Here is a 26,975-nt window from a genome sequence, read left to right on the forward strand (position 1 = left end):
GATCGTGGCGGAATGTATGCACACAACTTCGACCGTGGCAGAATGTACGGGCACAACTCCGACTACGAAGATCGTAGCGGAATGTATGCACACAACTTCCACCGTGGTAGAATGTTCATGATGAAACATAGAGCAAAATCTATGTTGGCCGCTACCTCAACTAGTGCCTCCCGTCCGGAAGACGTATGGTTAGTTGATTCCGGTGCCTCGAACCATATGACATCGCATCAAGAATGGTTCCGAGAACTTTGAGAGCCGGAGCGACCCGGTTATGTCGAAACTGGAGATGACACTACGCACCCGATTCGGCACATCGGCAATGTTCCGTTCGGAAAAGAAGGTAAGCATAATTACATTAAAAATGTCTTGCATGTACTGACCATTACGAAGAATTTGGTCTCCGTCGACCAAATTGTAGAGCAAGGGATGCAAGTTCGATTTAATCAAGGTGGTTGCTTCATCGAAAAAGAGGGCTGACTCATCGCACACGGACGAAGAGAGGGCCGGATGTTCATTCTCGATTCACGCGAGATGAAATCCGCCATGTTCGCGAAAAACACGAAAGCCGACTCCGACATAGAGCTATGGCACAAGTGAATCGGCCACATCAATCTCAACAAACTCAAAGCAATGAAATCGAAAGGAGTCGTCATCGGACTCTCAACATTCAAAGAGAAAGAGATTGAAGGTGTATGCGAAGCGTGCCAATTCGGCAATCAACACCGACACCCATTCCTGAAAGAGTGGAACGTGAGCAAAGGTCTACTCGACGTAGTCCATTCCGACGTATGGGGACCGGCGCAGACGGCTACATTCGGCGGATGCCGATATTACGTGCTCTTCATCGACGACTTCTCTAGGCACACTTGGATCTACCCGATGCGACAAAAGAGCAAAGTGTTCGGACACTTCCAAAATTTCAAGAATGAAGTTGAGAAAGCCACGGGCCGACATGTGCATTGTTTTCGATCGGATGGCGGCAAGGAGTACGTCTCAGACGACTTCACGGCGTATCTCTGAAAGGAAGGAATTCGACGAGAATTCACTTGCCGACACACTCTGCAACAAAACGGGGTAGCCGAGCGCAAAAATCGGCACATCCTCGAAGTAGCGCGGGCCATGATGAACGAGAAGCATATGCCCAAGTCATATTGGGCCGAAGCTGCAAATACAACCGTCTACCTAATGAACCGGTGCACAATATCCGGTGTGCACGAGGTCACTCCGCACGAAAAATACTTCGGAAAGAAGCTGGACTTATCACACATCCGCATATTCGGAGCGATAGCGTACGTGCACATCCCCGACGAGAAGTGTCAAAAGCTTGACCCGAAGTCGGAGAAATGTATCCTCGTAGGATACTCATTGGAGCAAAAGGGGTACAAGTGCTACAACCCTTCAACTCGAAAATCTTGAGTAAGTCGAGACGTCGTTTTTTACGAGTCCGCATCCTGGTACGCACCAGAGACAACTCCGACTCCGCCTCTGCTCGACCCGGAATATGCCGACCAAGAGATCGAGGATGAAGATCGCCCTACGCGCATGATCGAAGAAAGTCCGATCACGACCCAACTGAGTGGACCTCAAGAGCCATTGAGCGATCAAAGCACATCAAGGCCTAGCCCGAAGATGGACAAAGGCAAGGCAAAAATGTCGAAATACGAAGACGATCGCTTCAACGACGATGAGTCGACTCACTCACTCGACAGTGAGTTCGGCGGTTTCGAGGTACCAATCGGAGCTAAGAAAGCCCTCATCTCTGCAAATGAAAAGCTTCGCTGATCCACCCGTGAAAAGAACCATGTAAGTCGATTCGGCTACAACGATTATATGGCGTACCATTACGCCTTTATGATGAAGGTAGCGACAGTACGGGAGCCGGAAACCTTTTCAGAAGCCGCGAAGGACCCGCGATGGATCGAAGCAATGAACAAGCATATGCAAGCACTACGGAAGAACGAGACGTGGGATCTCGTTCCCACCTCACCACACAAAAAGGCGATCGGATGCAGATGGATCTACAAGGTGAAGTATAACGTCGATGGCTCCGTAAACCGCTACAAAGCTCGACTCGTAGCAAAAGGATACGCTCAGACGTATGACGTCAACTACGAAGAGACCTTTGCCCCGGATGCAAAGATGACGACGGTGCGGACCGTAATTGCGATTGTCGCGGCGAAAGGGTGGCACCTCCATCAAATGGACGTCAAGAACGCCTTTCTACAAGGCGAATTAGAAGAGGTGTACATGATCCAACCATCCGGCTTCAACTCGAGCACCCATCCGAAAGTTGTTTGCCAACTCAAGAAGCCACTCTACAGCCTCAAGCAAGCACCGCGTGCTTGGCATTCGAAGATAACGCAATATCTTCATCAAATCGGCTTCCGTATGTCAAAATCGGACAACTCCCTCTACATATGAAGCAATTCTGCAAGTGGATGACCTAGTCATTGGAGGTGAGCATCTCATCGAAATCAATAAAGTCAAATCCCTCCTTTCCGACAAGTTCGAGATGACGGACATGAAGGAGCTCCACTACTTCCTCGGCATTGAGGTAATTCGGACTTCGGTCGGAATCATGATCTCTCAACGATACTACATCCTCAACTTGTTATACAAGTTCGGGATGGCTGAGTGCAAATCCGCGGCAACCCCGCTCGATCACAAATTCAAACTAGATGCGAACTCCGGCACCAAAGCATGTGAGCCGACTCAGTATCGGCAACTCATCGGGAGTCTCATCTACCTCATGATCAGACGACCCAATCTCAATTATCCGGTTGGTCTCCTTAGCCAATTAATGTAAACACCGCATGATACTCACTTGGATTGCGCTACGCGAGTTCTACGATACGTGAGCGGCACAATGGATTGTGGCATCCTCTACAAGACCGCGATGCCAATATGACTCGAGGGGTACACAGACGCCGATTGGGCCAGCTACAAAACCGATAGAAGATCAACCTCCGGTTTTGTTTTTTCCCTCGGCAACGGAGCAATATCTTGGAGCAGCAAAAAGCAACCAATCGTCGCTCTTTCGAGCATAGAGGCGGAATATAGGAGCGTGGTAGTGGCTGCATGTGAAGCCTTATGGCTCAAAAGGATACTCAAGGATTTGGGCGTACCCATCAAGGATCCGATTTCCCTTTATTGCGACAACATGAGCAATATCTATATGGCTCGGAACCCGGTGTTCCACGCGTGGACAAAGCACATTGAAGTGCACTATCCCTTCATCCGAGAGCGTGTTCTAGTTGGCGGGGTCGACCTACAACAAATTAGCACAAATCTTCAAACGGTCGACATCTTCACTAAAGCCTTAGGAGCCGACAAGCTATGGCAATTCATGATCGATCTCGGATTGATGATCCCTGACCTGCGAAACTTGAGGGGGAGTACTGAAGACACTACGCAATAATGCGTGGATTCTGCAACTGCGCAACAAAGAACTGATCTACCGCGCAAAGCCACAAAGAAAGACGTAAGCCGAATCACATATTTTGCAACTACGCACAATGCAAGCTGGAGCACGGATTTCGCAATTCCACATAAATGTGAGTCGACGCGGACTCCGGAACGCGAGTCGAAGCGGATTTCAGATACCGTCTGAAACCGACCCGACTTGAGCCCTAGGGGGCATGTTGAGAAAATCAAGCTCAACTTGGTCTAGTGTGTGAACTCACCTTGAGAGTGAATAGACACTCCAACGGTCAAGAGTCACCATTATGTCACCTCTTTGTATTCTAACATTTAGTATGAGTCATAAAATCATATTCTATGACACATAACTTATGAGCTTTCACATTCCCCATGCTTCGTGAGTCTAGTAGTTAATGAAGAGAGAGGGTGACTATATAAAGCACCCTCCTCCCACCTTGTATGATGTTGAGTCTTTCTCCTTTGTTAATATAATCTACCTTACGTATACTTTGTGTCTTACTCCTTGTCTCTCTCATTCACTCTCTCTCTCTCTCACACACACACAGTTCACACCTATTCCGCTACACAAGAATCACACCCGATTCTTTACATGTATTATAGTGTATATAATGGCCGAGGGGATGTGGTTAATATGCTTGATATATTACCAAAGAGGCATTATACGTTGCTCGTTGTTGACATATCGTATGGATTTTGGATCACGGGATCCACATATGATGACGTGCCTTATAAGTATACCCAAATAGAAAAAACGGTGAAAGACTTTGCAGAGTTGACACTAGCACCATTGTGGCGGATCATAATATTTCATAGCTTGGGTCAGTTGTTATCCATCACTACTGCTTTAAAGTCAAGATGTCATGCAACAGAACATATGTATTGGTAAGCTACAAGTTGTTTAATAATTGCGATTACAAATGTACTTAATATTTTATAAAATCTATTGATAGTTACACATTGCATATATAAATAGGATTAAAACAAATATAACTCATAGCTCGTGCGATCGAATGGTGAGTGTCGTGGAACATTTGTGCGTGGGGTATTACGATGCAATCACGAAGAAGAAGGCTTGGGCACATGTGAACAAGCAGAATGTTGTGAATCATGTCATGTGCCCAACAATGACAAAGAAGCTTTGCCATGTATCTAGCGATAAGAGTCTCGTGAAACCTTACCAAAAACTGCAAAGACTAATCTATCGCCTTATCGAGCTCTTTCCAAACCCAGATGATTGGGTTTTAGATTTATTCTCTGGGACAGGTATATACTATAAGCCTAATCACATTAACTTTAATTAAATTTACTCTTCGTTGAAGTTTTTTTTTGACATGGGCAAATTCCATGTTTCTACCAAGAACTACAACTGCATGTGCATTAAAGATGTTCATGAACTGTGTGGCATTGGAGAAGGACCCTTCACAAGTGAACTTTATTAAAACGAGGTATCTAGGATTGTCCTGACCAAGACCACAAAGTTGGGGCAAATCATATCAATGAAATTGAGATGTTCCAGATGACTTCCAGAGAACTAATGGAACCCATAGAAGGGTTTTTAGATAATTATGACTTGAAAAACATATGGTTTAATTATAATTTACATTAAACATTTGGTCGATACATTGTCCTTTGTTTGATATATGATTGGATAATTATTGTAGCTTGATTTTTTGCCACATTGAAGGTGTCTCTTGTTAATATGTTAAAAAAAAATCCGCGGGATATTAGTAACTCGTAATTGAAACCTCTACAAATTCTTTTTAGTTGCATTATACAACTTATTGAACTTATCATTTAAGTATAATTGGCAACCTCATATCTCCAACCTCCACAAATCTCTTTTAGATGCGTAACATGACTTATGTTGTCCTAAACCCTAAACTAGTTTGGGGTATTCACAATGATATTATACCTTGTCGTTTGTTCGTGTGATTGAGAAATTATTATTGTTCAGTTTTTTTCGCATTGAAGGCGTCTTGTATCATGTGTCATTGGAATATTTCTCTCGGTATAATAGTAACTCGATACTACAAACTCTAGAAATCCCTTTTGGAAGTCTTAGATATTATTATACACACAAAATTTGCATTTTATAATTTATTAAGTGGGGTTTGAGTTTGATATTATGTATAATGATGATTAATACAATTATACTTGCATGGATTTTCATACCTTATCTAAGAATTGGATAAAAAAATGTGATAGATTGAATCTAGGATTATTGATTGTCTTGTATTAAATTTATTTACTTCTGAAATTGGCCATGTCTTGAGAAATCATGTCCGCATGCGTGATACGTTCTTGAAAGTTTGTTAAAATAAGGTATTTTTAGACATCTCACTAATATGTGAAAAAGAGAATGTTACATATTACTCGTTTCTAACGTCTCGGTGTTTACTATAGAATCCTAGAAAATCTACATAATTTGTGTCCTTATTGTTCCTCCTCAACCTCTTGTCAAGATTGTTTATGGTCTAGAATTTGAAATGAAAACGATTTTTCATCTTGAAGGTCGTGTAGACAACAAAGTATGTTTCTTGGTTGATTAAATAAGTTGTTATGTGCCAACTAATCCAGTGTGGAGTCTAGAGAGAATCTCAATATCATATAGAAGTTGTAGCTCTCAATAAGATAAGTACTAGTTCCTTGCATTATGACTTATGGAACTCGTGATCAAATGAAGGAGAAATTTTCATACAAAAGATCATAAGTATTAATAAAATACCATAGTCATCACAAAAGGTTACAGGGGGACTTGAACCCATGGTCTCCATTGTATGTATATAAGCTTTAATCAATATCTATTCTATCAATAGATTACTTAAACTTGGGTCATATTAAACTTGTGATGCAATATGATAGTGGCGTTGAGAGGCGTGACAAATACTATAAGTAGTGTCACGACAAGGGTGTGAAAATTGTGAACGAGACCACCAAGGACTTGGATCATGGAAGTTGGCTTTCATGGCATTGTTAATGAAGGTTTTGTGAGAGGGTGTGAAAATTGCGAACAATACCACGAGGAATTTAGACTATGCAAGTTGGCTTTTATATAACATTGGTGATGAAGGTTTTGAGCGAATTGTGTATTGCATTTGGAAGTACACATTATGTGTGTGAATTCATGATAATTGGCTCCCATTTGTGAAGTATGATTCCACAAACATAAATGTGTTTATGATAACGTAACCAATGCAATATGTATTTGTTATAACTTATAATCATGAGTATTTGGTTGTATGTGTGAGCACAAATAAATATATATTGGGTGTAATTGCATGTGAGAATGTGTTTGTATTGAATTATAATGTGTACATGTAAAATTGAAAGTATTTTTTATGCGCTCATGTGCATATTTTTGTTGGCATGAGAATGCAAGGCTCATTTTATCTGAATGTGTGTATGCGTGGGAAATGACCCGTGTATTTGTGTTTGTTTGTATAGATGTGTGTGTGGTTTGAGCACGTTATTTATGCTTGTGCATAAACATGAGTAAGTGCATAAATATGTTATAAAAGGTGGGGTTAACTTTGGGAAAAGTCGTAAAAGCAATTTTGTTGGTATATATAGGGGTAGTTGGAAACATAAAGTTCTTCACTTTTGATTCGTAAGTGTTTTAAGGCAATGAGAAAAGGTAGAAAGTGAAGGTTAATGTAGTGTGAACTCTATGCTTGGTGTTTCGGCTAGGATTGGGAGATTGGGGTTGCAAACTCAATGCCTTTGTGGCGATTGACGATGATGAGCAGCAACAACTCCTATTCTGTCAATGAGAAGTGACCTTGTTGCCCACTTCTCTCTTCATGATATTTTAGTCAATCACAAACCTCCACGAATGAGTTCCTTCAAGTGTAGGGCTTCTACAAGATAGAACTTGTATGTTCTATTATGATGAACTCCAAATAATATAATTCAACAAGTTTGATCATTGTGATCCCACACAATAAAACTTAATAAGTTCTATCATGCGAGTAACAATCGGCAACGGTTCGGTTTGAACCGAACACGAACCGCGAAACCGTGGCTTAACGATTTCAATGGTTCGGTTTCAACAATTAGAAACCACGGTTTTAACGGTTTTTTATGTTTATTTTTATTTTTATTTTTAAAAAATCTAAAAAATCTAAAAAATTGTTTTCAAACAATCTTTTCATTTTTAGACCTTATTCTCACATTTTAAGAACATCTTAAAAATTGTAAATAATGAAATATTATAAATTTGACCTATGTTGAAAATTGAAACCGCGGTTTTTACGGTTTAATGGTTTAACAGTTTCGCGGTTTGGTTCAGGTTTCAAAATTTTTAAACAGTTTGGACCCTCTCAAACAGAACTGAACCATTGCCGATTGTTACATGGGAGGTTCTCGAGAAGGATTAACTCTTTTTATTGACACTTTGTGTGGACATCAACACAATGATTTGGGTTCCCATCAATTCTCTTCCATTTCTTTCTTGAACAATGACCTTTGTGTGGACAAGTCACGTGATGAATTAAGTCTAGGCACTTTCCCATGCTTCGCCCAAAGAGAGGGTATTAGATCCTTGAAAATCCAGAGATGCGGGTTTTGAATCCCTCACTCAATAATTTTTATTGAAAGTCCACATTTTTGTTGTGTTGAAATTTGATGTTTCTATCATTTGTAGAACTCAAATACAAGAGGTTTGAGAATTAATCAATTTTCATCTTTTCATATTCTAACAAGTGTTTAACTAAATGATCAAGTTGTTCGTGGATAGATGATTCGCTCATGTTCACACAAAAAGAGAGATATTGTAGGTTCAAGGACGACACAAGCATGTTCTTTCAGGGAGAGAGCCTCATCGAGCACTTTTTGCATGTTAAACCAACTCGTGGGCCAGGCGTGGTCCATTAGATCTACAACAAGAATATGTTTTTGCAAGAAAAAAATTGTCAGTTCACTCATGGAGATCCATTCAATGACATATTTGATATTGAACCAATGGAATAAACTTGTTAGAGGTTGAGGTGACTTATCGCTCCCCTTATTCCATTGGCACTCTATCCCTAGAACAAGATCATGCATGATATGAAGTGAGAAGATACAAGAAAAACGACTATGTAAAAATATATTTAGAGGGAGTAGTTGTTTTAAATTCCACATAATTATAATAGTTTTAGAAATTTAGATCAATTGATTTGGTTGACGTGATTAGGATGAGAATATTAGATGAAATAGGCAATAAGGTTAGAAGAGCAAGGAGGGTCTATCCAAGAGATTTTGGTGAGGTGGATCTATGATTGACAACATGTTGCCTTGGCCATTATAGGGTTTGCATGCTTCCTCGTGACTCACTAGCTTGAGATTTCATCAATTGTCAAAGCACTTTAATTCTCCTAAATTCCGACAACATTTCAAAGCTCTCTTGTCAATTTATGATATAATTGAATCTTATTTAAGATGCACTTTTCCTTCCTCGCTCGTGAATTGTCAATCATCTTTTATTGCTTTGTCACCTTAAGTGGGTATTGAACCCTCAACCTTTAAATCACCACTTTCCCATATTCCTTTGATGATCACTTCGACTTGAATTCCAACCTATACTAAACCATTTTCGCACTTCTCACCTTCGCCTTACACCACATCACAACATCAAGAGTTGAAGTTCCACTCCTTCAGGAAGTGGTGATGTCTTGTAGAGCAACCAAAAGCATTTGATTTGGGCGATACTAAAGTAAAATAACAAGTTGGGACCAAAATAAAAGAAACAAAGAGATATATGAGACCAAAATAGATTTTGGAGATGGAATTAGTCATTGTAGTGGAAGAAAAATAAATTGAAGACGCATCAAATTGTTTACATATATATCACTATATTCCAATTTGATAGATTCAATGTCGTTTTGGATACCATCTACAATTCCTAGTATAGATTGTTGCAAAGTTGTTGGTCTAGATGCTCTTCAACTTGTTGGTCTCACACACATGAGTAACATGCCTAGCACCAACAAAAATTTACATGCCTCCATCTAGTGATTTCAAACTAAACTAAAGGCAAATAATATGTAATAAACATTGGAAAGTCATTATGAAATCCATGGATATAGACACTAAAATTTGTAGTTAGTTGGACCAATCACATGCCAATATCAAGGATTTGATCAACAACATTGACATTCACAGAGAAAACTTACAATAATACAAGACATTCATGTTAACCACCATAACCAAATCATAGTTCAAAGGGGAACAATGCCACGAGCCATGAATTTTACGAGTAATTATTTTGATTGCTCACATTATACATGTATATATTGTAGCAAAATTATCGGCACATCAACCTACTTTGATATGTTGTACGATACATTTGTTAGGAAATAGGAAAGTATTGTCATGCCACAAAGGAATGAACAAATTGTGAGGTTGCAGTGTATTGTTTAGTACGAGGGGTCCAAAGTCATGCCAAATACAAGGTGTAAAGCCATGAGAGGTTGCGTGCATTATTAATAGTATACATGATACATTTGCAATCCCCAATTATCTCAAGTAGATTGATGCCAATCATAGGACATCCAACTCTCACTATGTTGTTTACCGTCTCTTTCTCTTTAGCAATGTAATGCGTGGGTGGTATGTAATTCCCTCGCCTAATTCAAGATTTGCTCATCTCACCATGTTTTAGAATTCCCTTCTGCCTGTATTTACTCGATCAAACATGCTCACTCCCCGACCCGTTCCCCACTTCATTTGCTCATCCTTACCCTTGTCAACAATACTTGTCATCATCATCATCGCCAATCTCTCTCATTCCCCACCTCTGGTATGCTCTTGTCTACTTGCATGTAACTTTCTTCCATCGTTGGCTGGCCCTTGTGACAAATACAACTCTAGAGTAGAACTCGAAAAAGCCATACGAACAGGTAAGAACGCATGGAATATAATTAGAAGTTGGAAGTCATGGGTAGAGAACGACGCAATCAGAGGCGTGGATATGAACCGATACATGGTTTGGCTCTCTCTCCATCGAACCTTTTAAGAATATGTACATATGTATTCGGAGAGCATTATCATGTTTATTATAGTTTTAACTTTTAATGTTTCACGAGTGGAGTGGGAGAGAAGGGCACACATTTACACTTATAGACTAACACTTATAATTCAAATTCAAAAGATAAAGGGCGGGAAATGGCCCGGCCTGGCAGATCGGACGGTTGACAATTGGAACGCCCATCGTGCGGCTGAGAGAGTCGATCCGAGTAGGCAAATCTGATTCGCCGAGCCTCAAGGTTAAAATGAGCGAGAAAACTCCCGTCTTTCCATAGCTCTGAGAAGCCTCATTCTCTGTCTGCGTCTGTGCCTGTATCTCTCTGTCTCTGCAATTCCTGTCTTCCTGTTCTTAATCGTTAGTAGTTATGGCGCCCAAATCCAAGGATGCTACCGCTGTGGCCTCTTCTGAGGCGGAGCAGAAGGCCACGAAGAGCGTGGCTGGTCGAGCCGGCAAGAAGCCTGCAGGAAAGAAGCCCCTCGCCTCCTCCGCCTCCGAGAAGAAGCCTTCTTCTTCTTCTGTGAAGGACGGCGAGAAGAAGAAGAAGAAATCGAAGAAGAATATCGAGACTTACAAGATCTACATCTTCAAGGTCCTGAAGCAGGTTCACCCTGACACGGGCATCTCCTCCAAGGCTATGGGGATCATGAACTCCTTCATCAACGACATCTTTGAGAAGCTTGCGCAGGAGGCTGCCCGCCTAGCTCGCTACAACAAGAAGCCTACCATCACTAGCAGGGAGATCCAAACTGCGGTGCGCCTCATACTGCCTGGGGAGCTCGCTAAGCACGCTGTCTCTGAAGGAACCAAGGCAGTCACCAAATTCACATCTGCCTAAATATGACGCTTGGGTAGCCACAGAGAGGGAGGTATTCTTTCAAATGTCTTCTCTTCTGCCTTTTCTGCTGCTGCTGCTGCTGTGATTATATCCTTTATATTTCATATGGTGTTTTTCAACACCACCATTTCTCTGATGATGAGTCATTCTCTGGTTCTTCCAACACATGCATCGTTGTCATAGCATTTTTCGGTGTTACTGAAACTCTTCTGATTTGGTTCATGCGGCTTACAATTACGCTTAAGATTGGATTCTTTACCTCCAATCCAAGATTACAAATTGATCTGTACTTATAAGGAGTATTGATGATTTAGTGCGCATCAAACATGTTGGAGGACAGATTATCACAGTGACTTGCAATGCTAACATAAATCACACATGTTTTTTTTAATATTCTTGGTGCATACTGGTGTATACAATGGCTCTATATCTGTGAATCGGTAGCATTTATTTTTGCAATCGATCAAACACCAATGTAAGAATTTACGCAAGTATTCATACACCTCAACGGAAAAAAGTTGGTTTATGAATCTGTCTGAAGTTAACAACTGTAACATTACAACAGTGGAGATGTAAATGTCTGAACACTTTGTGACTATTGCCTTAATGCAACAGGCACAATGGTCCGCCAAAATCTTAGCATAATTCGTTTCCTTTTTTCCAATTGAATCATGTTGATCATCTTTCAGTTGTAGCGCAGCATGATAGGAGCCACATTATACTCCGCTCCATCCTAGTTATGGCATTAAGATTTTAACCAAACTCTGGATCCACATAGCGATGGCTAACAACAGAACTATGGGAAAATGCAAAAAATCCTAATGTATGTAGTAAACGTTTGGTTGAGATGGATGTATATGCAGAGTTTATTCCATGCACACGAACAAGTGTATCTTTCCAATGTCCATGGAATGTTCATGGTCATGATCTCTCTAATGGCCGGGCGGACATCTCCCTCTCCCCTCATATGGCCGGCCCACTGTTTGGAACCCTCTTGCTGGAGTTCCATTTCCGGCAATTTGGGCTTGTTTCGCACGATTTAAATTTTGAACTCTTACACATTGGCTCGAAAACCCTCTTGGAATCAATATCCCGACTTTGACGTCTCTTTTTGTTATTTTGATTCCCCCCATTCGGCTTACGGTGCCGGAAAAACAAAGAATCTTCGGTCTAACATGCACATGGTCGGGACTCAGGATTATGTTCGGTTAGGAAATCGCATCGCTCGGGCCGTGGCGTACTGTACACGGGCATAGATTTGAGAAAGAAAGAAATATTAATCAATTCTAAGACCAGATTTGGCGCATGCCAGAAATTGGTTACAACTTACAATAATGAGAGGGGTTTTTCAATTGACCCAAGTTGATGAAAGCTTGAAAGATATATTAACGTGTTCTAAGACAAGATTTGGCCCATGAGACAAATTGGTTATGATAATGAGAGGTTTCTTTCGATCAACCCAAGTCGATGAAGCTTGAAAGATAGATATATTAATGTGTTCTAAGACCAGAATTGGCCATGATACAAATTGTTTACAATAATGAAAGGGGTTTGTTTCGATCGATCGAGGTCGATGAAGCCTGGCTCTGGCCAAGATCATTTACGCTCAGGTTTTATTCAATTGCTCCAAGAGGACAATTGATGCAACGTAATGGATGATATAGACCGTGAAGAGCATCGAGGGTTGGCTCATGTTACGGACATAAACGTGAATCAATAAGGCATGGATCAATTCGGTTATATGTAGAATGTAGATTGCACCCTAGACGCCTCTCCTCTCGTGTGGCGCGTGGGCATCAATAAGAAGGCATGGATCGATTTAATTTTATGTATAATGTAGATTGCCCCCCAGATTCCTGTCGTGTGAGCCGTGGGCATCAATAAGGCATGGATTGATTCGATTATATGTATAATGTAGATGGTCCCCAGACTCCTCTCGAGTCTCCTCTCGTGTGGCCCGTGGGCATCAATAAGGCATGAATCGATTCGACTATATGTATAAATTTAAGATGTAGATTATCCCCCAAGACCCCTCTCTTCTCTTGTGGGTTGGCGAGAGGGAGGGGTATTCGGGGAAATAGTGGAAACGTTCAAGCCTCTTATTCTTTTTACCCTGAAAAAAGATTTAAAATTTAAAAAGAGGGCGGGAGGGAGGATCTGACGGTGTAGATCTTGTGGGTGGGGGGGTGGGGGCGATGATCGGACGGTGATGAGACATCGATCCGAGCCCTCGCATCTGATTGGCCCGTGGGTGAAGCACACACAGACACTACTGTTACAAAAAGCCATCTGAGCTTTCCATCGCCATAGCCATCGATCTCTGTTCTCTGTGTTTCTCTGTTTCTCTGTATTTCTCCGATTCTTTGAAGTTCTCTCTCTCTCTCTCTCTCTCTGATTGCTATGGCGCCCAAGTCCAAAGAAGCGGCTTCTGAACCTGAGCAGAAGGCCACCAAGAGCGTCGCTGGAAGAGCCGGCAAGAAGCCCGCAGGAAAGAAGCCCATCCCCTCTGCCGCCTCCGAGAAGAAGCCCTCCTCCTCTGCGAAAGACGGCGAGAAGAAGAAGAAGAAGACCAAGAAGAGCATTGAGACCTACAAGATCTACATTTTCAAGGTGCTGAAGCAGGTGCACCCTGACACAGGCATCTCCTCCAAGGCCATGGGCATCATGAACTCCTTCATCAACGACATCTTTGAGAAGCTCGCGCAGGAGGCTGCTCGCCTTGCTCGCTATAACAAGAAGCCTACCATTACGAGCAGGGAGATCCAGACGGCAGTGCGTCTGATTCTGCCGGGAGAGCTCGCCAAGCATGCCGTCTCTGAGGGCACAAAGGCAGTTACCAAATTCACGTCTGCCTAAAGATAGTTTTAAAGATTGCCAGTCATCCTTTTGGAATTTGCCTATTGCCATCGGTATCATGGCAATGTGTCCATCTCGTTGTGGCTTCTCTGTGGATTCCCTCTGTGATGCGTTTATAGGAAGAAACATTTCTGCACATGCGTCTTATGATGGAATGTTATTCCTTCTCTTGTATAACCAAGTTGTGAATTATACTTTAGTTAGTTTTCTGAGATCGTCTCTCTTCTTATTTCCTTATTGGTGGTCTTTAATGTCTGGCATACTTCCAAGTTTGAAATGTTAATTCATATATAATTGGAGAGATAAGTGAATAAAAGTTTGGTTTCTGGGTAAAAGTTACCATTTTGAATTATATTACGTTCTGTATCCCGTTTTACAAGATGATTTCTGAATCATTAGTGCGAGTGTTGCAGACAATTGTGCAAAACAGGCAATAATATTTGAATTTTTGTTTCCTATGTCTTCAGGTTGCTACCATTCACATGTCCATAGATTCATTTTATTCTGTGGTCATGTCTTTGAATGTTGAAACGGGTTGCTGAGGATACATGTTACAAAATTCATGGGCAGTTGAATTCGAGGACAATAACAGGGAGATAGATGGAGGATGTAACAAAAGTGATATGTAATGGTAACTGTGGTGGTGAAACGATGTTTCCAAAATTTTGTTCCTTGGATTGTGATTTAACTGTAGAGCTTTTTGAATTATGTGGATAATGGTATATACATACAGCTATCTAATTAGCACTGGCTTCACAAAGAGCTGTATGTAAACCACTATCTATAATTGGAATTAACTGTAGTGAGGTTTTGGATTATTAACACTGATTTCACAAAGTGGAAATCCAATTGTTTTGAGTGATAGATGTGGGTAACCTTGAATCCGGAAGCACCAGCAGAACACCAAAGAATTACTTATCCTCGAACATCTGTAACTAAAGCACTGCAACATGATAAGGTTTGCAAATGTGATGAAATTGTGTTTTGCAGAAGAAAACAATGCCTTATTTTCCTATTGTTTCAACTTTTGGTTGTTCATTGTGATTCAATGTATCAGTTCTTTTGATCCTGTATACAATCGATTCATTCCATGGATCTCCTTTTGACAAGGCCCAAAGAGATTCTGAAGTGTCATTGAATGTTTTCAATTTCTCATGTTAGATTGCTCTAGCCTTATGTTGGCTTGGATCACTCAATTGCTAAGACCAGTTGTGGGTGACTCTACCCATTGTAAAATTGATTCAAGTGTGGAAACAGCCTTACATGTTGAGAATGGAACTTTGGTGAATGCAATGGTGGGAAGTGCAGTTTTTTCATCAATTGTCATTAATCACATGATGACAATATTATGGTCTACAATTGCTGACCTATTATTTGAAGAAATGAATGAAGAATTGATAGGTAAGCCTTAAAGCAAACACCGCCCCTTACACCAATTTCAATAATAAAACACATCATGCTACACTACCACCTGTATGCACTTGATTGATTCCATGGATCTCCTTTTAACAAGGCCCAAAGAAATTCTGAAGTGTTATTGAATGTTTTCAACTTCTCGCGTTAGATTGCACTAGCCTTATTTTGGCTTGGATCACTCAATTGCTAAGACCAGTTGTGGGTGACTCTACCCATTGTAAAATTGAATGAAGTGTGGAAACAGCCTTCCATGTTGAGAATGGAACTTTGATGAATGCAATGGTGGGAACTGCAGTTTTTTCATCGATTGTCACTAATCACATGATGTGACAATATTATCGTCTACAATTGCTGACCTATTATTCAAGCAAATACCACCACTTGCACCAAATTCAATAATAAAACACACCATGCTACATTACCACTTGCACTAAATTCAATAGTAAAAAACATCATTCTAGATATTCCCAATTCCCCCTTTAACCAAACCTTTACAAACCTTGCAGAATAATCAATGTACGTCTACATTGTCCACATACTACATACATAAAAAGAATGGAAAGAGAGAGAGAGGTCTGCAGTGCTTGTTAAGCCTAATGGTACAAAATCATAAAAATTCCAATGGGTAGGTATATTAGGGAGGGAGGGAGGGAGAGAGAGACTTAAATAAGTAAAAAAACATAAAGATAAAACTTGTGTGGCTCATCATGGATAGGATGCGAGGTGTACACTCGCGTCTTTAGTGTTCCAGTTGGAGCTTTGTCGAGCTTTGGACCAGCAAAGGTAGTGGGCGACACTCAAGAGGAACGAAAAGAACGTAAACGCGACCCCAGCCGCGAAAGTGTCCTTGCGGATCGCTTCACACGTAAGTTCGGTTGTCCCCAGGTATGATACGTACCTCGTATGCTTCGCATTCTGGACTGCCCCCGCCATGAAGCAAGCTGCCGCGATAATGAAGGCAAACCTACGGTTTGCAAATAACACACCCAGGGGAAGATCCATCACTTAAAAAACAAATAGGCTTATTATATATCTAGGAGCGAAAATTTCCCCAGACATACAATCAGCCGGGTGTATGCTTTGCTCGCATTTTTGGATGGCTTCTCAGAATTGTTTTTTGCTATTGGATGGCTACTATTGTGAAGACATTGAAATCTGATTTGTGCTATTGGATGGCTACTATTGTGAAGATATTGAACTCTGCTTTGTGCTATTGGATGGCTACTATTGTGAAGATATTGAACTCTGCTTTGTGCTATTGGATGGCTACTATTGTGAAGATATTGTTCAACTCTACTTTGTGCTATTGGATGGCTACTATTGTGAAGATATTGAAAGTTCTCTCTTGATTTGTGGACATATATAAGGCACTAGCTACCCTTTTGTTTGCAATGATTATACCTCCTAATGGATCTTTACCTGTGCTAGATTTGGCTGTGATACTATTGGGAAGATATTGAACTCTGCTTTGTGCTATTGGATGGCTACTATTGTGAAGATATTGAACGCTGATTTGTGGACATATATAAAGAACTAGCTACCCTTTTGCAATGGTTATAGCTACTGATGGATCTTTACCTGTGCTAGATTTGCTGGCTTTTGTCTATACAGTGCGCACCCCCCTTAGATTTATCGGCATCTAAAAGAATTAATCACTACCCTTTGCATCCATGGACACTTCATTAACATCTATTCCGACCAATATACTCTCTTTAAATCTATAGATCTTCTAACAAGACACTAGCTAGACACATATACCCAGAGACAGTGGTTGTGTCCATGAATAATCTAGAGACAAAATGGGCATGTTTCAACGAAACAGAAACACATTAAATTACTGTAAAAAAAAACCTCATGAAAATTTACCAGTTCAAAATGCAAAAGATGATCGAGAATGCTCGGGCTGCTCCTGGCTTCAAGGAAGGTCCACAGCAAAGGCACCGTGTGGCAGCCACAAGGATCACTTGGGCGGCTACGAGAAACAACAATGCTCCTGTAGCTAACCCGGTGGCAATGTCCGAGGAGTATGAACACCATTGAAGAGTACTGGAATCGTCCGATTTGTATGTACCCTGCCGTTTCATGGAAGAATATGTCATACAAATTGATGAGTGAATTCATACAAATTCTCAGACTCGGGGGAGATCTATTCATAAGTATCTCAGTTTTAAAACACAAAATTTTGACAAAATTTCTCTTTAAGAGTGTAGATCCATTGAAACAGAGCATATCCTAATGACAAAAGAAACATTGGAAGGTTTCAAGAAAACCACGATGGTAGTCAGTGTACAAGAAGAATCAGTTCTGGACTTAAAAAAGAACTGAATCTAAAAGCATTGAAATGATCAGAGTAGTAACACATTAAGAAAGAAGGGGATCGATTACCTTTGCGCGCCGTTGTTCTGCTCCAATGCCGAGACCGAATGCGATGAGATAAAGCACAAATAGGGTAACGATGAGAAAGCCAGAACCTGCCATATCTGTTACTCAAATCAATCTCTCTGTGTGTCTTGTATCTAATTATGTAGATGTATCTACACTGGAGAGATCAAGAGGAAATTTATGCGGACAAACTAGATAGATCTGAGTTAGAGATCTTGAAGAGTACTGGATCTATCTAAACCACAAATCAGCTCAAGAGGTTCGGATCTGCAAAATTGGAATGGGCAAAATAGAAATATCTCTGTCTCTGTCTGTGTTTGTGTCTTCTTTCCACACGTGGCTCTATGAATGAATCTACCCAACAAAAAAAGAGAAGAAGAAGAGGAGCACTGTATTTTGGATCTGTTTTTTTATTTCTGAGCTTCTTACATCTTTTTTCTTTAACCTTGCATTGACAGACAGATCGATCTTTGCATGTCTTTTTCTCTTTTCTTGGTTCTTGCAGGCTTTCTTTTGGCTCATGTTGATGTAGGACCCATCCAGAAGACTATTAAACTCCGGCAAAAGCCACCGGATAATCTCATTAGGTAAGGCTATTCTCGGGAAGACATCGCCGGATAATAGCTGTGGGATAAGGCTAATTCGGTTATCCGGAAGCTTCGATGGATGAAAATTAAGCGAATGATTGAAACATTCTCGAATGCGAATGCACATATGGTATGTATGGTTCATACAATGATTTGAAGTGAGTTGGGAAGGACCTTCGGTATACAATATCCATTTGTCAACAATGAAGGGGTGATGGGGTCATGATCTACATTGATGTGGCATACATGCACAAGAAGTGGCGATCAACAGATATATTGTAATCCATTTCAAATGCTTGGGAGAGAGACGGAGAGCTGGCCCAGTTTGGCCATAGTTGAGATGATTGCGTCGAAACCGTTCGGAGACAAGAATGTCCTTAGTTGTGTACATTGATTTGGCAAGTAGTTTCGTATAAGTTATACATGGTATATAACATAGTCTTGTACATTGACATAGACAATAGCTTAGTGATACAATGAAGATGTGTGTTCAAAATGAGGATTTGAACCTACAATATATTAGCTTTATAATCTAATTGCTAATCATTAGGGTAATCACATCATGAGGGTTTCATAACTTATTGATTAAGTTGACTATTGGATTAAGCACATTGTGAAGGTTAACCATTAGAGTAAGCATGTTGTGAGGGCTAATATGAGGGTAAGCACATTAGTTACCCACTAATGCAAGCACAATATGAGGGTTTTCAACTGCAGTCTTTGGCATTGTTGGAGAATGTTTGAAGGTCTCCATGGAGTACCCCAAGAAACTTGTACATAGGTTAAAAGGAAAAATAGTAATGGTAGCTTTTAGTAGTGAGCTCTTTGTCAAACTTGTCCTCAATGGAGTCGCCTATATGTAAATCAATCTTACAATACCTCATGAGGTTTCTGTAACTACAAGATCCTCACTCTTGCAAGCATAAGAAGTTCTATTTGTTTTGTATTGTCATGCTAAAACATGATTCGTGAGACCAAGGTGATACATTTTCACGATGTGTGTGTGTGTCCAAGTTGGGTGATTGCTGATTGTAGGAACTCATTCTTTTGGGAGTCACTACCAGAATTGATGTCTCAAATTGGTAAAGTTTTGGTTGCTCCTCATGCTAATTCTTTGAACAAATATAGATTTTGCATGTTATGGGACATGAGTTTGTAAACTTCTAGGAGGGATGTTTGAGTATAGATACATCTTGATTTGGTTGATTTCGATTTAAGCTCTTGTGAGTGGGAGATTTTTGCAAGTCGTTGTTATAAATGTGGTCAATTGGGGCATTTTTATGGCTAAATGCCAATATCATGGTGAACCATCCACTGAAAATTATTTCAAAGAAAAAAAGGGAAGATGTTGAGAAGAATATTGTCATATCAACGATTGATATGGTCATGGATAAGGGAACATCATGGGTTAGAGAGAGATTCTAACGTTCATGGTCATGTCAAAGGTGTTGGGGAGGATAATGGAGTACGCACTATGATAAAATTACATGTTGAAGATGAAGAGTGGTATCAAGTGAAGCATTAGATAAAAGGGAAGGGTGTTGCCATGAGAAGGGACACAAAGAGTACTAATGGTATGGCATTACCAAAAGATAATTTGAGAATGAATGAGGGCTTTAAGAAAAATCTTTGGCATAAACAAGTGCGAAATCAAAGATTGTTTAACCAATTACAATTAGATTCTTTAGGAAGGGTGGTGTGACCTCAATTTAATTAAGAACTTCGTACTCGTGGGGTGAAACAACAAAACTCTATTATTGTTGGAGGGGATGTAGTACACACGAATCCTTATGCGGCTCTTGAACAATAAATTAGTACATTTATGAATACACTTGCTCATAAAGAGCAAGTTCTTACTAAAGGTATTAAATGAAAGTGGTATCATGGAATGTGCCAGGGGCATCTTCTTCTCATAAGAAATATAAAATATGGAAAATTTTATTTGATAGGGAATGGGATGTTTTATGTGTAGTTGAACATAAGTGCCATGATTTAGCGGGATTTGTCTTACATTTGTGTGGATATTTCACATATTATGCTTGTCAGTTATCATGTCGTCATTATTTTGGTGTAGTCATGATTATTTGCAACTTGTTTTGTCCACATATAGTCTATAATGATCCATATGGACGTTTTTTGGTGATGGATGTCAAGTACTTTGAGGTTTTGATATGGTTGGTAGGAATTTATGCACCAAACAATGCTAATCAACGCATTGAGTTATGGCTTTCTATGTATTCAAGGTTATCAGTGGGTCTTGCTAGTTTGTTAATGATGATTTTAATATGCGTGTTGATGCATCACAATCTACTTCACAATTCTCATCGATGGATTCTTTTGAGCAAGCAATTTGGGACAGATTTGTGTCAGAGGTTTAGAGGTTCGATGTATGGAAATGGTTGCATGGGTTTACATTTTGGTCTATGCAATATAAGGAAGCATGGAGTAGGTTGGACAGAATGTATGTTATGCATGATGAATTCCTTTTTGCTAGAGATGCTTAATATGTCAATTGTGCAAGAGGTTATGACATCATATCATTTCCCCATATGTTTTGAGTTTAATAAACATGCCGTAGTTATGTACAAAACATTGCTTTTAGGTTTAATTCTTCTTTATTATTTCATTCCTTATTTGATGCCTATATGCAACAAATTTTGCGCATGTTTTCAAAACATGTTAATTCAAAGGGATGACATGTGTGGGATATAACATTAAAAAACATTACTGATATTCACCGAATGTATGGTATGACTAATGCTAAAAGATGTAAACAATTGATTGATGAGTTTTCAAATATTCTTACATGATGCAATGTACTATTTATGAATAATCCGCATGATGAAGAGCTTATGGATCATCAAGTTTAGTTACAAGACATTGTGAAGCATTTGTATTGTCAAAGTTATCAGAAGGCAAGACTATGTCAGTTACAAGAGGGTTTTATAGATAATTAATAACAATCTCATATGTTTTTCAAGGATTAAGATCATCATATGCTCATTCGAATGTGTGGCAAATTAAGATAGGGGATGACATTGTTGTAGACCCAATCAAGGTTATTGAATTATGTTTTTCTCTTTTTAAGAATTTGATTGGGGTAGAGTTCATTATTAATGAGGATGTGTTGAAAGCACAATAAGAGTTTTATAATGTAGTTGGATTTTGAAGAAGCTGAGGTGGAAAAGGTATTGCTACACCTTCTAAATGGTAAAAGCCCTACTTAGGATGATATTACAAATGAAGTTTTTAAAAAGTATGCTTGCATGCTTAAGAGTCCATTCACGCAAATGTTTCAACAACGTTGGGATTCTAGTTTAATGTTAGAGCTGGCTCTAATGAAATTGATACCAAAGGTACTATCTTCAGAGTCATTTCATTAATGGAGGCCTATTTCATTGATGGGCAATTTGTACAAGGTGTTTGCAAAGACATTATCCAACATACTTAAGAAATTCTTAGCTCAATAGATTCATCCATCTCAATATGGTTTTATTGCAAGTGGAAATATATTGCATAATGTATTGAATGTTCAATGGCTACTGATTATGCTCGACGTACCCATCAAGAAATGATTATGGTACAATTAGATTTGGAAAAAACATATGATCATGTTAATTGGTCTTTTCTCTAAGGTGTGATGTATAATATGGGGTTTGGTCCTCGTATGTGTCGACTTATCTTTTAACTAGGGCAAAATGAAACATCTTGTGTGATGCTTAATGGTGGAGTTACTTTGAAAGTTTTTCTTACTAGATCCGTGCGGCAAGGATGTCCACTAAGTCCATTGCTATTTGCTAGTGTTACACATAATGTTGTCAAATTTTGCAGTCAGTGGTGATATTGTGGGTTTGCATCTTCCTTTTGGTGGACAATTTGTGACACAAGCATTGGCTAATGATTCGTTTATGGTTTTACAAGCCTCAAAAGAAAATCTTGAAAGGAGTATGCGAGTTTGGGATCAATTTGCCTTGGCTTCATGGTTGCATATAAATTGGAGGAAGTGTCGCTTTATTTCTTGCACAGAGAGTGATTTGGAATGTTTAGGATGGCGAGGGTCAATGATTATATGACGATCAATTTATCGGCATTGGGGTATCCATTGGGTGTTGATGTTGCAAATGTTCAATTGATTGACTGGATTGGTAGTAAATTGAAGGACAAATCTCTGTATTAGAAATCTCAATTATGGCCCTTTCATGTACGACTCAAAGTGGTGCAATATATCTTGATACCCATGCTATTATATTTTTTACCATTACTTCCTTGGACTAAGAAGGCATTACAAACATTGTTGCAACCTCTTCGGTTCATGCTATAGTGGAAGGGAGAAACAATGGGAGTTACATGGATTTCATGGAACAATTTGGCTACTCCCAAACGGTTAGGTGGTGCAACAATATTGGATTTAGAAATGCATTTGACAACTCTTTATAGAAAAGTTTTACGAGAGATATGTCAACAAGATCATCCATGGATATCTATGATGCAATATTTTATTGAGCATGAAGGATTGGTGCATGAGAAAACAAAGATTCAAGCATCGTGGTGGTCATTACTCAACGGATGTATTCCTCTAAAGATTCAACATTCTGTATGTGGACGACAGTTGGTATGGTCATGGCAAGATGCATTTTCTTTTTTGAGTGGGCAACATGAAGTGATCGAGAAATTTGTAATTCCTTACAAAATGAATTTGCTCGTTTCTTCGTAAGTGTTGTATTGGCATGAAAAAGAGAAGCTAAGATCTTAATTCAATTGTTTATTTCGATTGGGGGTTGTTCATTTGGGAGATGTGTTTGATAATGAATCACAAAGGTTGTCGGAATTTGAAGATGCCAAACGATGATTATGTATTCCCCAAAATTACGTATTCATTTCGGAGAAATTAAAAGATATACCAATTTTGCATGGATCTTTGCCATTGAAAACAAATGTTGCACTTTGGGTTGATTGATGGTTACAGGATGGTACACACTTGTTACAGGTCACTACAAATATATTGTATCATCATGCACTGGCATCATTTATCTTGGACATCTCCTAAAGTAGAAAAGGTGTGGAATGTATGTAAGTCGAATTCAAGGTGGTGGCAAATATTACAAACGTGGTTGGCATTCCCATTTGCCATTTCATGCAAAGGTATTCATATGGAGAGTCATGCTTGGTGGGATCCCATTAGGTTCAACCTTAAAGAGACAAGGACTAGGGTCAAACACCTCTTTCTTTTGCTCCATTCCATTGGAGGAAAATATACATAGGTTCATTAAATATCTTATAGCATGTATCATTTGGAAGTACTTATCGAACATTTGACAAGTTTTAACCCATTGTTATTTGAGACCTCAACAATGGGTTTTTTCTTAGTATGTGCAAAATGGTCCAAATGACAAGATGGAGATATTGTTCCAATATTTATGATATTGGGGACTACAACACAATTGGAATATTCGTAATGCTTTCATGTTTGATAGTAGACATGGGGTGAAAACCTATATGAAGAAGTTGAAAGGTATTCTTATGTGGAATTTCTGGATGTTAGAGCATGCGAGGATCATTTCCTCACATGTATATTCAGGTTTTCTAATGGCATTACCGGACATCCCTCTCCCTACATAAGATAGATGGGTAGAGGAGACTAAGAAGTGTTGTAACAAGTGGATTTTGCATACAATTAATATAATTGTGTGATTTTACCAAGAGAGAGTGAGAGAGAGTGTGTGTAAAATAGGAGATATCTATGGAGTAATAGAGAGGTGAGAAAATAGGGTTTCAAACCCAAGATGTAGTGCTAATAGTGTAAAGGACCTACCACCAAGGTAGGCTAATTACAATAAAAAGAAAAAGAGAGAGAGTTTATATCTGTGTGTTTTTCACACACTTTTATTAATATAATTGTTTGTTTTCACTGAGAGAGAGAGAGAGAGAGAGAGAGAGAGAGAGGAAAAAGTGGGTGTGTCTTAGAATATTATCTCACCAACTTGAGATTGAGAATGGTCGTACTAATGGAGTCCCTAGAGAGGAAAGGATATGTAGATTATGTCACATAGAGGTAGAGGATGAGTACCCCTTTACATGCAAGTGTCCAACTTATGCCGAGATAAGGGTAAAATACCAAGACATACTCGGACCCTCTCCCACCCTCTCCAAACTATTAGATACTCTAGAGATAAAGAAATTAGGTAGATATATCTTAGAGCTAAAACAACATAGAGAGAATAAGCTACAAAATGTTAACAATAACTTTTCTAATATTCACCAACATGTAGCCAATGAAGTTTTTCAAGGACAGGGGGAGACGATGAATGTGCACACACATGCACCACTCGACCTCTTCCTTGATGAATGTGGATACACCTCTTCCTTGATGAAGCAGAAAACCAAAGAACCAAACACCCTCGGATGCTGGGTTTCAAAGCAACGCGACGTGGTGTAGAAGCAATTAAGAAAATAAGGGAACGTGAGCTACACCGTCCAAAAGCCCTGGACCTTCTACATTGGGACCACGAGTCACACCCACATTGAAACCCTTTGACCTCCCGCTTCTTTTCGAGAAACTTGGATGGAAATGAAACTAGGCCTAGTAGATAGTCATCTCCTTTATAGAATATGGTACACCATAACACGTTTTGTACAATACTAGAACTCTTTTAGCTTAATTTTTATTTTATTTTATTTTATTTTTATTTTTGATGATTCGGTATACATCCTATTTTGTTGTAAGCCGATTGTCTCATGGGCCAAATTTGGCCTTAGAACATGTTAATATATATTTCTTTCTTTCTTTTTAAACCAAAAGAGAGAGAGAGAGAGAGAGAGAGAGAGAGAGGACACACACACACACACACACACACACACACACACACACACACACACACACACACCACTTTTTCCTCTCGTCTTGGTCCCATAGGTCAAAATTGGCCTCATCGATGATCAATATATATTGTATTGTATTCTCTTCTCCACAATTTCTCACCAATTCTTTATTGCACATTCATTTTCGTGGAGGATATAGAAACATGTTTTAGTTCCAAAGACATGACTTTTTGTTACGTGACGTGGAAACAAATGGCAACATGAACGGTGTACAAAGCCTTTATTTATGATAATACCATGTAGCTAGTGTTTGTCTTACTTCTTTGGTTTGTGAAAAAACTACAAAGTGTCACTCTTGTTTTGTTTCCATATAGTCTTGTTAAATATCCAACTAATGATTTCAATGCTTGTACGCATAAGAAAATAACGAAGTATGGCTTGCATGTTTTCAAAACTTCCTATTGATATGCTTGGTCAAAGTTTGGCTCACAATCACATCAAGGTTAAGATTGAACACGCGTCTTAAAAACATTACATCATGTGTTAGAAGCTTAGCTTGCTAATTATGATTCTAATTAGAAAGTGGACATGTTGTAATTGAGAGAAATTAGAAGCTTATAGTTTTAATGTTGATCCTAAATAGAAGTTTAATTTGTTAACTAGTGTATATTATTAGGATGATTACTACATTTTAGTGGCAAAGACAAGTGATAAATGTACACCAATGGCACCAAAATAAAAAATCACATGAAATGGCTACAATTGCCTTAAAATGAGATCAATGTACCACAATTGTGAATTTGTTTCAATTACATGTGAATGCAACAACCTGACTCAAGGATTTAGTAGGCATCAAACTCCTAAAGAGACATCAACAAACATTAGTATAGAAACGAGAGTAATTACTTGTATGTATGTATTTCATGTACAACATTATGGCATCTCTTAATATTGACGTAGTATATTTTCTTGAAAAAGAAAAAGAAAAAGGAAAATAGAAAGTGCAGTTTCGATAAAATATGGATTTTGAGAGTGCCAAAGAAACCAACACCTAGAAAACCAAACAAGGGCAGATGAAAATAATCTTCAATCAACATTTATGAAATGTTTTCATGATTTACGTGAACCTAATAAGAATTCATGGTAACCATTCCTATGAATCAAACTATTTTGTTTGAACAACTTCTACTTTAATATGATTCAAATGATAGGTTTGCTTGCTTGCATGTCTGGTATAATCTCTTAGACAAATATAGTTAATACTCAGAAAATGAGAACCATTTTGTTTGGGTTTGAATGGTGAACAAATGAGTCACTTGACTATTAGGGATCATTATGTAGTTTTACCATTGTTGCAATTGTTTCTAAACTTTAAGCTATAAAGCAATATGTGATTGAGAAGTACAATAATAAAGTTACAATTACAAATTGGCATTTGCGAAACATTTTTCATGCATTAGTTGAACCTAAAATTATTTCGGAGCAACTATATTGGCACACCAAACCAATTTCTCTTTTTCAAACTACTTCATCTTTGATTTGATTAAAATGAAGACATGGTATGATTTCTTTGAGAAATATAAGCGATGCTCCCATTATACGTTTTGTGCAATTTTTTTGTTTCTCGCCTTCC

General features: G+C 39.1%; 3 protein-coding genes across 3 annotated transcripts; 2 read left to right on the forward strand and 1 right to left on the reverse strand.

The window, feature by feature from the left end:
• The first annotated feature begins 10,763 nt into the window (after positions 1 to 10,763).
• On the forward strand, positions 10,764 to 11,356 carry LOC147855627 (histone H2B.11-like). The gene has a single exon (XM_087330686.1). It carries the CDS (start codon positions 10,812 to 10,814, stop codon positions 11,280 to 11,282), a length of 471 nt encoding a protein of 156 aa, XP_087186812.1. The 5' UTR covers positions 10,764 to 10,811; the 3' UTR covers positions 11,283 to 11,356.
• A 2,277-nt stretch (positions 11,357 to 13,633) lies between these two features.
• On the forward strand, positions 13,634 to 14,350 carry LOC147855628 (histone H2B.11-like). The gene has a single exon (XM_087330547.1). It carries the CDS (start codon positions 13,683 to 13,685, stop codon positions 14,136 to 14,138), a length of 456 nt encoding a protein of 151 aa, XP_087186673.1. The 5' UTR covers positions 13,634 to 13,682; the 3' UTR covers positions 14,139 to 14,350.
• Positions 14,351 to 15,989: 1,639 nt separating this feature from the next.
• LOC147855629 (uncharacterized) lies at positions 15,990 to 18,223 on the reverse strand. Its single transcript, XM_087330758.1, has 3 exons — positions 17,940 to 18,223; positions 17,421 to 17,626; positions 15,990 to 16,518 (listed from the first exon to the last, which is right to left on the reverse strand). The coding sequence occupies exons 1-3, from the start codon at positions 18,030 to 18,032 to the stop codon at positions 16,260 to 16,262; spliced, it is 558 nt and encodes a 185-aa protein (XP_087186884.1). The 5' UTR covers positions 18,033 to 18,223; the 3' UTR covers positions 15,990 to 16,259.
• Between the last annotated feature and the right edge of the window lie 8,752 nt (positions 18,224 to 26,975).

Source organism: Azolla caroliniana, unplaced genomic scaffold (assembly GCF_043228905.1).
Source record: "Azolla caroliniana isolate FFs.n. ecotype wild unplaced genomic scaffold, voAzoCaro1.0.p SCAF_14, whole genome shotgun sequence".
Taxonomy (NCBI): Eukaryota; Viridiplantae; Streptophyta; class Polypodiopsida; order Salviniales; family Salviniaceae; genus Azolla; species Azolla caroliniana.

Bases quoted from the DNA above. Each gene is read 5' to 3' on its own strand.
- LOC147855627 (XM_087330686.1), top strand. From the start codon at position 10,812: ATGGCGCCCAAATCCAAGGATGCTACCGCTGTGGCCTCTTCTGAGGCG.
- LOC147855628 (XM_087330547.1), top strand. From the start codon at position 13,683: ATGGCGCCCAAGTCCAAAGAAGCGGCTTCTGAACCTGAGCAGAAGGCC.
- LOC147855629 (XM_087330758.1), bottom strand. From the start codon at position 18,032: ATGGCAGGTTCTGGCTTTCTCATCGTTACCCTATTTGTGCTTTATCTC. The intron at 17,627-17,939 runs GTAATCGATCCC...ATGAAACGGCAG, and splicing joins CAGAACAACGGCGCGCAAAG to GGTACATACAAATCGGACGA. The intron at 16,519-17,420 runs GTAAATTTTCAT...TGCAAACCGTAG, and splicing joins ATCTTTTGCATTTTGAACTG to GTTTGCCTTCATTATCGCGG.